At 42.7% G+C, this 14943-nt stretch overlaps 1 protein-coding gene across 3 annotated transcripts in view; it reads right to left on the minus strand.

Annotated features, from left to right (window-relative positions):
• LOC118592981 (contactin-associated protein like 5-1-like) overlaps positions 1-14943 on the minus strand; it is a 934683-nt gene that overhangs the window by 719470 nt on the left and 200270 nt on the right. For all 3 annotated transcript variants that reach the window (XM_036202117.1, XM_036202118.1, XM_036202119.1), the window contains exon 3: positions 2956-3149. In XM_036202117.1, coding sequence (XP_036058010.1) covers positions 2956-3149 — 194 coding nt within the window. The remainder of the gene's footprint in view (positions 1-2955; positions 3150-14943) is intronic.

Genomic DNA, 14943 nt, shown 5'->3' on the forward strand with positions numbered 1-14943 from the left:
GACTGGCTGGCCAGTAAGCCCAAGAGATCACGGATCTCTGACTCCCCAGAACTAGGGTTAGAAGTGTGTGCCACCATGTCCGTTCTCTCTTTTCCTCTATATAACTGGGGAATGGAACTCAGATCCTCCCAGCTGTGCGGCCAACATTCCACTCACTATGCCATTCTCCTGCCCAAGGCAATCTGCTTAACCATAGCAGGTTTTGATGCAAGTTCCAATATTAGCCAAAAAGGAGACCTCACTTATTTTGTGAAATGCTTGTAAAATACCCGTTTGACAGACTTTCTTAGACCATTTCAGAGTTTAGACACTATTTGCAACACACAGGCAGAGTTAGGTATAGTTGATGATTTCTTACTTTTATATTTAGCAGTGTGTGAATAAAACAGTGGGGTTTAATATTGTTCTTCCAGAGTAAGTCTGACAAGGTTCACATTTCAAGTGAGAAAAGGGAAAAAAAACAACTGTGAAAATTAAAAAAAAAAAAAGTAAGAAAGGAGAAACAGACCATAATTTTGCAATCAAGTATATTTAGAAATAAAACTTAATTTTGACTAGTGGTGTAATGGTGCCTGGATAGTGTTGGGTGTTGAGGATGATGGGATATTGTGGCAACCATCTTGTCCCTCCACACTGCAGCTCTAAGAACCATGGTGATTCCAGATGCTTTTATTAAACACCAAATTTATTCCACTGTGTCAAGTCTTAATTCCCCATGGAAGCAGAAGAGAGAGATGCCTGCCTTGAAAGAAATTAAAAACACTTGGAACTCAAGTGAACCAACACTCCAAGCAAGGTTAAGAACCCTTTGCCAGCTGTTCCCAAACACAGAGACACCAACCTTGAAATGCAACCTGAGGCCCAGGGAGGCTGAGAGAAGGCCGCTAGGATCTGAAGAAAATGAAACTTGGATCTTTTTTTTTAAAGACAGAAACAAAATGACTCAAAACTGCAACTCCATCTGAAAACAACCAGTTCTGATTGAAAACCCCAGGGAAAATAAATAATCCCACATCTATTTTCCCCTCTAAAGTCAACATAAAAGTTTCAAATGGTTCCCCGGGCAGAAGGACTGCTTATTTCTTACTCCAAACTGAACCGCAAACCAAGCACAAATCTGTAAAAATTGATGTGGACTTCAATATTGAGAAAAAATAGAAGATCCTCCAAAGAGTCTTTTCAAAATGAAAAGCCATGCTCTGTGAGAATATTGCAACTGATATCATAAGTGACCCAAGTAAAGATAACAACAATAATATTCAATATTCCATTTAGTAAGAGATCTGAATGCTTACTTTACCCCTAGTCTCAATTAGAGACCCAGGTGGTGGATAGGCAGCAAGCATCAAGGCAGCTAACACACATTCTTTTTGCAAGGTTGGGTTAACACTGAAAGATAGAGTGATGAAGTCAGGGCTGCAGACAAAGGTTCTGTGGGGAAAAGAGGATGAGAACCAGCACCATGTCTTCCCATTTCACGTTCTTTTAGAAAAAAATTGGTGGTGTTTTTCTCCTAAACCAAAAGCAGCAATTGTTTATGATATTTTGTTCAAAGCATGAAGTTTCCTTTTTTTGATATCTACATATATGTTTATGCATGCATATATGTTTACACATGTGTACACCTGTGTGCAGAGGCCTGAGGTTGACTCCGGGTATGTTTCTCTGTCACTCTTTATCTACTTTGGCAGTGTCTATTGTCTTTCTGGTGAGTCTGGCTAGCCAGCATGTTTTGGGAGACTCTAAGGATGCCATCATATCTACTTGGCTTTTCTGTGGGTTCTGGGGATCTGGACTCCATCCCCACCCTTCGATGGTGAGCACAGTGCCTGCTGAGCTGTCTTCCTAAACCCAAAATCTGTCCTCTTGAGACAGCTCCAGGTAGAGCAACCCTGTGCTCACTCCCGCCCCTGCTTTCTTTTCCTTACAGTTTCCTGACCACCGTTGGCTTACACGAAGGTCACATGTCAAAGGTCAGATGCCGGGGCTGCAGCAGGGAAGAAGCTGTTTTATACCTCAGAGCAGGTGCATTACTCCCAAACTGGTCATTACTCACAGTGCCAGTGTAAGTCTAAACTTTGCCATGTTTTCTATATTTGAATGTTTTTACAGCCTTGAATGATGGCTGGTCAACACAGTCAGACAAGAGCACAGATTCCCCAGGACAAATCCCACGCTTCGACAAGTGACACTGTTCAGTTATTTAGGCAAGTTATGTAAAATGTCTGATATATACTTAAACAGATAAGCAGATATATATCCTCAACCAATATGATGGTAATTGTCAATTTGACAGAATCTAGTGTCAGTTGAGAGACGAGCCTGTGAGCATGTCTGTAGGAAACTATTGTGATGGTTCTAATGTACATGGGAATATCTTTCCACTGTGGGTGGCAGCATCCTCTGGCTAGGATCCTGGACTGTGTAACAGTGGAGAAAGTGAGCTGAGCACTAGCAAAACATTGATTGTTCCTTCTGACTATGGATGCCACGTGACCAGGCCCCTCACCCTCCTGCTGCCATGATGGATAGTAACCTTGAATCCTAAGCGAAAATCAGCCCTTTTCTACTTCCCTTGCTGCCATTGGTAGAATTTTACCACAGCATCACAAAGGAAAGAAAACAAGAGCCAACAGCACAGTCTCACTGACAGGTTTTGTCAGTGTGGTTCTCTGTTTTTACAGATGACATAACAGATTCTATAAAAAATACATCAAGACGTAAGAAAGGGAGGAGCACACTGAACTCTCTCCAGATGACACTCTGATTTTCCTGGGGAGAGAGTTACACTGGCACCAGGGTCTAGAAGTGATTTCATTATTTTCTCAATGGGTGCAGGACAGTGATTAAGCCCCCTCCCCCACCCCCCCAGTCTGGGGACAGCAAGACGCCAGAAACACTCACTGGCTAGCATTAGCACATCTGTTATTCACTGGAAGACAAAGAATTTCCTACCCAGATGCTGTCTTCTTGCTTGTACTGCTCCCAGTTGTGCCCTGTGTCGCTGAACATCAGGCCGTAGCTTGTCACCCAGTCAGAGCTCCCGTATCTTCCCTGCGTGGCCACTGCCGTGATCTCCACTCTGTTGCCCAGGTCCATCTGGAGCCACTGTTGGGCATTGGAATCTGCTGGGGACCAACCACCAGTTCCTGGAATAGGATGAAAAAGAGACTGGTAATAATGCCTAAGAAAGTCACTGTTTCGTATGTCAAAGATCAATGAAACTAGGTTCCACTAAGGCACCATTGTTCCCTGCCTCTGAACCTATCTCCCAGTACTTTCAGAGCCAAATTTCCATCCTGTAACCCAAGGGTCCAGGTTCCCTGCAAGTGCGGTGTTTACAGAGTCTCTTTCCATTCCCTCCTCTTTCACTTCTTTCTTCTCTCTGTCTGAATTTGTATTATGAATCCACCAGGGAATTCACCCGTATCTCATTATGGGAACAAAGGTGAAAGAAGACATTAATTGGCCCGTTCATGGGCATCATGTGTTCATTTAACCTTTATTCTTCATGAGGAGAATGCTGGGTGAAAGGGAAAGGAAAATCCTATGAAAGCTTGCGAGGAACCCCCACAAGAGGAAGACGGAAGTTACAATGGTGGTACCGGGGGCAGCTGTCTTAGGAGGTGTTCAGAAAGGCCTTTCAGTACACAGACAGGGAAGCTGGAAGCTGCGGCCAGCAGACCATGCCTGGAAAGGGTGGGAAGCACTAACAGTCACTTCTCTCACTTATCATAGGGAACAGAGGAGGGAATGGTGAATGCACACTCTCAGGACACGAGGAAGCACTAACAGTCACTGTTCTCTCACTTATCATAGGGAACAGAGGAGGGAATGGTGAATGCACACTCTCAGGACACGAGGAAGCACTAACAGTCACTGTTCTCTCACTTATCATAGGGAACAGAGGAGGGAATGGTGCATGCACACTCTCAGGACATGAGGAAGCACACTGCACATTTCATATGTAGCCTGCTGCACCAAGACACACATGGACTTTTCAACAGCTGCTTGGCTCTTAGACTATTCACAAATTATAAACTTTGTAGATAATAAATATTCATTCTCATGGAATTGGAAGACTCGTGGCTTAACTTTCTGTCTCCATCTCAAGTAGGAAAAAATAAATCAATATGAACCTTTACTGACTGCTGAATTCTTAAATCCTCTGGAAACTGGGGTGAAGGGCATCAAAGAGTGTCCTATAAGATGGACAGTTACGTGGTGAAAACCAGCCATTTTGCTCAGAACATGCGGTGAGAAGGCTACTGAGCTTAGGAGAATAAGTAATAGATTCACCTTTTCCTTCAACTTACACGCTGTTCCCGTGATGCTCTTTTTTATCTCCCACCAAGTGGAAGAGCATTCACTCACATCACGGCTTGGCAGCTCAGGGACTTTCTGTATCCTGGTCCCCACTGCACAGTGCCTCACTGTATGTGACTATGCAGATCTGGGAGCTGGGGGAAGTAAGGCAGAAGCCCTCCTGATCTTAAGACATATGTATGGCCGGGCGGTGGTGGTGTACGCCTTTAATCCCAGCAGAGCCAGGCAGATCTCTGTGAGTTCGAGGCCAGCCTGGACTACAGAGTGAGTTCCAGGAAAGGCGCAAAGCTACACAGAGAAACCCTGTCTCAAAAAACCAAAAAAAAAAAAAGACATATGTAGGGTTTGAGGTTTCCAGTATCAGATACATTCTAATATTCTTCCTTAATAAGCTTCTTTTTATTTATTATTTAATTGCTTCTTATTATTAATAATAAGATTCAAAGCAGGGAAGGAGAAAGGCATGTGATTGCCATCTACTTTGGAATATGTTCTGAGTACTGGGTATGACATCAACAAGACGGGTAGTATAGTACACTGATACTTCCCCCCTTTCTGTAGTGAGAGTGCTACACGTGTTGAGGGGGGGCATGGGGTAGCTGCATTCTTTAGCTTTCCATATTATTACAACTATAACGACAAGACCAATTTCTCAAAAATAAGCTGTAAGTGGTTTTCCAGCTCCCCTCTGCCACTTGTTCTCACTTTCTCATGACAGATACTGTGAACAAGGTCTAGATTTTGCTGGAACCATAGTTTCTGAGTAGTTAAAGAAAGATTGATTTGTATGCTTGTGTATTTTGCATGTAGCATTTCCTTTAAGTATATCTATTGGATAAACTTATTATAAATTATACATGGGAAAATATTAAAAGTATAAAATGATAAGTGAGACAATTGAATAGCTTGATCTGTTTGGGAGGCACCCAGGCTGTGGGACCAGGACCTGTCCTTAGTGCATGAGCTGGCTGTTTGGAACCTTGGGCTTACCCAGGGACACATGCTCAGCCTGGAAGGAGGGGACAGGACCTGCCTGGACTGAATCCACCAGGTTTAAATGAATTCCCAGAGGTGTCTTGGTCCTGGAGGACGTGGGAATGGAGGGGAGGGGCTGGGGGGAAGGTGGGGGTAGGGGCGGGAAGGGGGAGGACAGGGGAACCCATGGCTGATATATAAAATTAAAACTAATAATAATAATAATAATAATAATAATAATGATAAATTATTTTTTAAAAGTGTAAAATGACACACAGAAATTTAAGAGTGGGTAGAATAATGTAAGACGTTGGCTCTTTTGAGTGATATTTACTAGATTGCAATGAAAATCGTCAAGCCTTCATAATTTTCTTTTCATTGCTAATAGTCCCCAACTGAACTGCTTGATCATGCTTTAGATCTTTTCCTTTTTATAAATATTTACATGTAAGATATTATGTTAAAACAGAAGAAAATAGGACTATGGTGATGGCTCAACAGGTAATGTGCTCGAAGTGCAAGACAGGAGTTTGGGTGCCAGTACTCATGTAAATCTTAGGCAGGTGTGCTGGGTTAATTGTAATCTCAGTGCACAGGAAGTGGAGACAAGGGGCTCCCCAAGCAAACAGGCATGCTAGCCTAGCAGGGTCAGTGAGCACCTGGTTTAGGTGGGAGATATTTCATCCATGTAAAAGGTAGAGAGCAACTGAACAGGATATCCAGGTTACAGAGCCTTGGTCCTCAATTTGTACACCTGTATATATGAACATGTATCTCCCCACACACGTGCAGACACACATACACAAATTCAAGGACATTCACATAAAGAAAAATAAAATGTAGCAGTAAGTATATACCTTTGTAAAAAACAATCAATTAAATAAACCAAAGCCCAAACTAAAATTACCGGGTGCTGTGAATGATTGATTGATAAATAAAACACTGACTGGCCAGTACCTAGGCAGAGGAGAATTGAGAGAACAGGAAGGCAGAGAGAGGGAGATACTGCCAGCTGCAGCCATGAGTACCAACATGGAAGACACTGGTAAGACATGAGCCATGTGGCAAAGTATAGATTAATAGAAATTGGTTAATTTAAGATATAAAAACTAGATAACAAGAAGCCTGCTGCAGCCATACAGTTTGTAAGCAATATAAGTCTCTGTGTTTTTACTCTGTTGGGGACTGGCAGGTAAGAGGATTTGTCCCTACTGTGGGCTAGGCAGGACTGGAGAAAACTCCAACTACAGCCAAATATTTAACAAACATGTCTGAAGAAAATAATATTTTCCTTTTAATCAGAATAAGGAAGGGGGAAAAAAAAATCTCACTTTCTTAACCCTCCTGAAAGTGAACCAGAATGGAACAGACGCTGTGAGCATTCATTAACAGGTGAAGTTAAGCACATTCTGAATCTTCCAGTTGCAGCTTAAGTACTTAGCATGAAGGACCACTCCCTGGCAAATAATTGCCTAGACCTCTTTCTTTGGTATTGAAGACCCCCCCACACACACACACACACACATATCACAGCTAATAGATAGACTCTCAGGGTTTCTATGGTTGTCACAGCAAACATTTTATTTATTAGCCAAGCAATAATGTATTTTGGAAAATTATGAGGGTAACCAAGAAATGTGTAGTCTTTCTAAGACAAACTATGTGCTTGCCCATTACTATTTCTGAATTTTGTCAAAATTCAGTGAACATGAACACAAATACATGGAAGTTGAAGTCAAAATGCCAACTGAGGCAGTGTTGTCCATAGTCACAGCTGATGACTCTGATTTCTGAATATGAGGACTATCATTTGAAAAAAAATTCCATTTCAAGAAAGCTTAAAATCCTGTATTTATCTATTATTTTTTATTTATTTACTCTCTCTGTGTGTTTGTCTGTCCATCTTTGAACACATGTGTGCCCAGGTGTGCAGAAGAAGGCTGGAAGACAGTTTTTGGGATTTTTTTCTATCATGTGGGTTCCAAGGCTTAACTCAGGCTGTTAGCCTTGAAAGTAGGTACCTTTACCTGATGACTTATCTTTTAAATTGGAAATGAAAAAAAATGATCTCACCATAAATATGTGCAATATTCAGAGTTCAGCCATACTTTTCCATACATAAAACCAGGGATGATTGTAAGACTATGTCTTATTTCATTTCTAACAACCTACAAGCCTCACCCACTGCATACTGGACTGCTGACATTGTATCTATCTATCCAGCTATCCATCTATTTATAGATATATAGATATATCTATGTGTGTGTGTGTGTGTACATATGGATATACATGTATATTAGAACAGGCCCCAAGTAGCCCAAGCTGGCCTCAAAGTCCTTATGTAGCTGAGGATGACCTTGAACTCCCGATTCTCTTGCTTACACCTCCTGAGTGCTGGCCTCACAGGTGTAGTGTAGGGAATCTAACCAGGGCTTTGTGCATATTGGCTAGCTACCTATTCACCAATATCTGAGCCCCTCCGCTAGACTGCTAACTTCAGGTTTTGTTTTTTTCAGAGAATGTGGTGCAACTAGACGTTAGTGCGAAAACAGAGACCTAGCTCAGTACTCAGATCTGCTTCCAAGGTTAGGTTAGAGGAGGTTCTCCCACCTGTACTCACAGCACTAGGAGTCAGGCAGCCTATCCAACCTCTTACGACCCACGATTGACGAAACAGGGGATTCCAGTTCAGACAATGAGTATCCAGCCCCAGAATTCTTTGCTCCCAAGCACTAATGGTCACTCTTATCTCACTTATCATCTGTTTCCACCTTAGCTGTACATCACGCTTCACCCTCTCCTCTCCAGTGTCTCTCCGGATTTTTGTGGAAATCAACAATTGTATTTCATTTGAAAAAAATAACTCGCTGTGTTATAATGTGTACATGTATGCATGTGTGTTCATGTGGTGTGTGTGTATGTATCCCATGGTGCCCATTTGTGTGGTGATATCATGTTCCCCAATACATCATGCACCCTAGTAAATTTATCTGGGGTCAGAGAACAGAACAGCCACTAGACAGACATAGAGACCAGAAAATGGTGTCACTCACACCTTTAATCCTAGCCTTCTGGAGGCAGAGATCCATCCAGATCTCTGAGTTCAAAGTCACACTGGAAACAGCCAGGAATGGTGACTCACGCCTTTAATCCCAGGAAGTGATGGCAGAAAGCAAAAAGGTATATAAGGTGTGAAAACTAGGAACTAGAGATGGTTAAGCTTTTAGGCTTTTGAGCAGCAGTTCAGCTGAGACCTATTTAGATGAGAACACAGAGGCTTCCAGTCTGAAGAAACAGGATCAGCTGAGGAATTGGTGAGGTGAGGTAGCTGTGGCTTGTTCTGCTTCTCTGATCTTTCAGTGTTCACTCCAATACCTGGCTCCAGGTTTGTTTTTATTAATAAGAACTTTTAAGATTCTTGCAACACATTTGTAGGGCAGAGGTCAGCTTGTGTATCCTTCCATCATATATAACATAGATATTGCACTAAGGCCCTCAGGCTTGGCGTCAGGTATCATTTACCCACTGGACTATCCTGTAGTGGTTTGAAAAAAATGGCCCTATGGAGATTGATGCTATTAAGAGGTGTGGCATTGTTAGAGGACATGCACATCACTGTGGAGGAGGGCTTTGCCCTTTCCTTTGTTCAAACTATGCTCAGTGACACACTGTTTGCTTCTGCCACCTGTGCATCAAGATGTGAAAGTCTCAGCTCCTTCTCCTGCACCATGTCTGTCTGAGCACTGTCATGTCCTGCCATGATAGTGGACTAAACCTCTGGAACTAAAAACCAGTCCCAGTTAAGTCTTTTCCTTTATAAGAATTGCCATGGTCATGGGGTCTCTTCACAGCAGTAGAAACCCTAAGACATATCCTCCAAGCTCCTAGGAATGCAATTTTTGCTCCTGTGTGTCAGGGAATAATAAACTGGGCTCATAGCTGGTCTAGAGGATTTAACTAGCAACTTTTACTCAGGTCTTCTGACTTAAGGTTTACAGTGACTAAAATCTTAAGCAAGTGTAAAAGTCTTGTCTATAGAATTATAATCAAACATTAAATAAGGCAAAGAACATGTGTCTCCTCTCACATGTAAATCTCTCCTTCAGCTTTCTATGCCACGGTGCTGTGAGACAGCTTGAATACAGGCTGTGATAGACTCTGGGTATGAACCAGGACGACTCATGGGGAAGTGCAGAACTCTCTCTTTCTGCCGATTTCCATTTCAAGCTCAAAAATGGAAATGAGAATCGATGGATGCCACACATTGGAAACAGGACAGCGTGGATTTTTTTCAGAGAATAGCATACATACTAAAATAGACTCCATCTATATAAGACCAGCTGACATAATCTGTTAGGACACATAATATTTTCACACCTAATATGTTTTGAGCATAGAGATTAGCTTATTTTATTTTATTGTTTTATTTCATGTGTGCATGGTGCATTTATATGTTCATGTCTATGCCTATATGCATTTGGATACTGATGCACATGTGTGTGAAAGTCAGAGGCCAGTGTTGTGTGTCTTCCTGTAGCACTCTCCATATTTTTGAGACAGGGTCTCTCCCTGAACCTGGTTCATCCGAGTTAGCTTCAACTTGACACGGTCTAGAATCATCTAGACTCCCAATCAATTGAGAAATTGCTCACATAAGCCCATAGTTGATTATATATTGAGTGGGAGGGCCAGGTCCACTGTGGTCAACATCCATCCCTGGACAGGGGATCCTGGGTTTGATAAGAAACTACAAATTAGAAAGGCCTGTGGTTAAGCCAGCAAGGGCTGTGATTTCTGCCTACAGGTTCCTACTTGAGTGCCTGCCTTGACTTCCCTGCAGGATGGAAGTGACTTGGAAGTGTGAACCAGATAAACCTTAAACAGAGTAACTTTGATCAGAGTGTTTTATCATAGCAACAGAAAGCAAACTCAGACACGAGCTCACCAATTCAGCTACATTAGCCAAGTGACAGCCAAGTATAGCTTTTCTCCCCCTTGCCATTGCTGGGATTGCAGACATGCAACTGCATGCCTGCCTGACCGTGGTGCCAAGGCTCCTAACCCAAGTCTTCATGCTTCCACAATAAGCACTCTACCAACTGGCTATCCCACCAACCCTTGACTATTGTTGAATCTCCACAATAAACCTAATAAGGAGCAGGTTCCCCAGAGCTGTTCCTCCCTATACCCCACACAGAAGCCCCCTAAACAACAAACAGTCCCATGAGTGAACCAGGAGCTAGCAGGGAGGAGGAGTTGCAGCCTCGGTTATCACACACTTGGTAGCCCTGAATGCCAAGACTCAAAATTGTTTTTATGGACGAATCTACTTAATGAGTAAAGGCCAGTAATAAATACAAACAGAGGCCTTGGGACTGGGAAGATGGCTTGCTCCGTAAAGCACTTGCCTTGCAAACATGGACACCCAAGTTCATACCCCTGCAATCATTTAAAATGCAATGCACAGCTACAGTCCAAGCTCTGGGGAGGAGGAGACAAGAGGATCACTGAGGCTCACTGGCAAGCCAGCTTGGTAAGTTTCAAGCCATTGAGAAGGCCTGTCCCCCGAAACAAAACAAAACCAAAAAGTGGGTAGAGTCTGAAGAATACACCTGTCCTTTGACACACACTTAAGCACACATACATTACACATCAAAGAGACCCTTCTGTGAACATTTAACATGGAACCATGTGTCTAAGAGTGATTCAATTATGCTCACGTGTCTAGGTATTAAAATTATGCCTCACATTCAGAAGGGCATCCACTCCTCTCTTCAGAACACTCACATCCATATGAAACAGGATCCAGGCTGAGCAAAGACCCCCAAGGCTGGGACAACATTGGATGACACATACACATGCTTCTTGTGCTTCTGGACAGGCTTAGTATGACAGGATGCTGCAACTGACAATCACACATGTCCCACACTTCTAGTTTAAGGACTAACAAAACTCCATAAGGAAACCAATTGGGAACTTCACCAAATACCCAGTGTGGGCTTTAAAAAGGCCCAAATCCTGTAGGGTAGGGTGGAGAGATGGTCTACTTATTGCTCACAACTGGTTCCTAACACCTACATCAGGCAGCTCACAACTGTCTGTAAATCTGTCTCCATGGCATCCAATGCCCTCTTCTGGCCTCTGCAGATAAGAGGCATATATGCACACAGACATGAACAAAGACACATATACAAAAATAAAACTAAATCTATAGATTAAAAATTTTAAACATTGTGTAAAGACCCCTGGGATGGGACTGTTTGAGGCCATTTTGCAGAGAGAAGCAGAGTGGTTTATCACAGGAGACTCACGGACAGGAGGGATACCTTTGTCTGAACCAGACCCAGTTGTAGTCAAGGGCTGTTTGCCAGCAGAGCAAAGCTGGGAGAATGCTTTGGGGTATGTGTTAATTTAGGTCTCCTGGCAATCAACCAAGAGGCAAAGACTTCAGTGCAAATAATTTATCTGTAAATGATATGAGGAGACCAGTGAAGGTGAATGAATTGTGGGAAAGGCAGCCCGTGGCACATCCTGGAGCCCTGTGTCTGTGAGTAAATCAGAGTTCAGCTGTCATCACAGGGAGTGACTAAGGGATGTATGTTGGCGGGCAGAGTCGAAGGCATCCTTGAGCAAAGAGGAAAAGAAGTAGTGTCAGTGTGGGGTTTTTCTGCTGGGATGTTCTTTGCCTCTGAGTATTTCCCAGCAAATAGATTGTCCCTCAACTGTGAGAGCTGGTTGACTGCCAAAGCCATGCACTGTTGTCTTAGCTAGGGTTACTATTGTGGTGATGAAATACCATGACCAAAAACAACTTGGAGGAAGGGGAGAATTTATTTCACTCACTGTTCCATAAAACTTTCCATCTTCAAAAGCAATCACGACAGGAACCTGGAGGCAGGAGCTGATGCAGAGACCATGACAGAGTGCTGCTTACTGTCTTGTTCATGACTTGCTCAGCTTGCTTTCTTATAGAACCCAGGAGAACCAGCCTAGTGGACGGCCCCTCCCACAATGCTCTGGGCCTGGCCATATCAATCACCAATTAAAAAAATGTCCTGCAGGCTTGCCTAAAGCCCAATCTTATGGACTCATTTTTTTCACTTGAGGCTCCCTCCTCTCTGATGACTCTAGCTTGCATCAAAATGACTTAAGATTAACCGGCACAACTGTTCTGAGACTTACTCTGTCTAAAAAGAAGCCTGTTTGCCTCCTGCACATCTCAGCCCATTGTGGAACAATACACCTTCCACAGTGTAGCGCTGGCTGTCTTACTGTGTATGATTGTATGGAGCCCCCGTGATCTAGGCCTTCCTCTTGCCATGAGAAGAAGCTGTGTTTCTTCTCGCTCCTCCATCCTTCCCTCACTACACTTCCCCAGGAATTGCACCCTCGCAAATCTCTTCAACTTCAGCTCATTTCTGAAAGGAATGTCCCCATGGTTTCTACCATTCTGGCTTTGTGACTAAATGATGAAGTCAGGTGGTGGAGAGAGAGAGATGTGGACACAAGCAGGCTCCATGGATGCCACTGCTCAGTCGTGTGTCTGTTTGTGAAATATTATAATTTTGAAGTGCTTGTGGCTCAGGTAGCTTGGCTGTGGTGTTCTTCAACGAACAGTTTCTGTGAAGTTTGGGCTTGGGGCTAATGAGGCCATGCCCACATGCTGCAGCTTCCTCTGAAACCTATAAGAAGAGACCCCTGGTTTGCCATGTGAAATTGAGCTCTCTCACAGGGTGGTGGTGGTGCATGCCTTTAATCCCAGCACTCCAGAGGCAGAGGCAGGAGGATCTCTTTGAGTTCAAGGCCAGCCTAGTCTACCAAGTGAGTTCCAGGAAAGGTGCAAAGCTACACAGAGAAACCCTGTCTCAAAAAACCAAAAAAAAAAAAAAAAAGAAAAGTCTTTGAAGACTGATTAATATAGTTCATTATGATATTGAATGCCTAGATTTAAATTGATAAAGCTGACTAGACTTCCCTGTTGAAACCAGCTACAGTTCAATGTTCAATCTTCCCCTCCTCTCCCAACCTTGTCTGTGTGTGTGCATTTACCAGTACACATATATTCATCTGTATAGAGATCAGTGGTCAACCTTGTCCATCATTTCTCAGGAGCTGTACACCTTGTTTATGTGTCAGGGTCTCTCACTGGTCTGTAACTTACTTGTTTCTCTAGGCTGGGGAGTCCACAAGCCCAACGATTCATCCTGCCTCCACCTCCATAGTTCTGGGATTACCTATGTATTCTACCATACTCAGCTTTTTATGTAGGCTCTGTGCAACAAACATAGGCTCTCAAGCTTTCAAAGCAAACACTTTATCAAATAAGCTATCTCCCAGCCATGATACTCAATTGCTTTATATGGTGACTGACTACTATATGGTATGACATTGTTACACTCTTCTGAATTTGAAGAAGCTTCTAGCAAAAATAGTTGCTCTAGAATTTTTCTCATATAATGAGTTGCTTAGCTCCATTTAAATTTGGTAAATCACTACACTAGATGATATCTACTGCTCAGGCCTAAGGAACTCTTAGTGGATTTTAGTGAATTATTTATAGCTTCTTTGATTTATTTATAGTTATTTAGTTCCATCCATAAGTAAAACAGTGTAGAAGATTTAACAACACAGTAAGATAGTATTCCTGATTTAGGGCATATATAAGAAAAAATAATTTGCCCTCTAAAGATCTTTGAAAAGAAAATGGAGATATGAAACCTTAGTCATTTGAAATGACAAGTTTTGTTGACATTACCACTTAAATCTTTAGTGTATTACTATTTATATGCTTGTGCATAGTAAATTAAGCACGTTTTCTTGTGTAATTTCTTTTAAAATTAGTGCCCAATCTAAGTCTGTCCTTTTAGTTAAAAGGGTTACAGTTTCCTTTTGGGACTTGGGACAAATAATTTGCCTCCTTCTATGTAAATTCTATGATGAGTACTTGGAAGTTAACACTATTGATGGAGTATTTGCGGTACAAGCATGTTTATTTGATTTTGATTCCCAGAATGCACATTTAAAAAGCAGGGAGTGATGACAAAATAATCCCAGAGCTGGGGAGGTGGGGACAGGGGGACAGGAAAATTATTGGGATTTGTCTGGCAAATTGTTAAGTTCCAGTCCAGTGAGAGACCCTGTTTAAAAAATACCTTAAAAAATAAAAAGGATGGCCCCTGAGGAATGACACTCGGGGTTGTTTTGTGGCCTCTGAATGGATATGCACACACTTGCTTAGGCATGCAAGCCCATATGCATGTGCTCATACACACACACACACACACACACACACACACACACACACACACTATCAGCAAGATGTGTTAACTTTGTTTTGAGCTTTGGAGGTCACTGCTGTGTTTGGCTGAGAGTCTGGGTAGATTTAGTAGCTTCAGAAGATGCTGACAGGCAGATGGTGGTACTCTACTGGTCTGTCTCTCTGCACAGACCTGGCTGCATTGAATACTTCGTTTATAGAGGGAAAAATGTTTTAAGGTGTAGCTGAGCGTAGAGTGTTTGCCTAGCATGCATGCATGAGACCCTAGGTTCATGTACCAGGGTAGACACACACACACACACACACACACACACACACACACACACACACACACAAACACGGGGCAGGAGGATGAAGGACACATA

Source organism: Onychomys torridus, chromosome 11, assembly GCF_903995425.1.
Source record: "Onychomys torridus chromosome 11, mOncTor1.1, whole genome shotgun sequence".
NCBI lineage: Eukaryota > Metazoa > Chordata > Mammalia > Rodentia > Cricetidae > Onychomys > Onychomys torridus.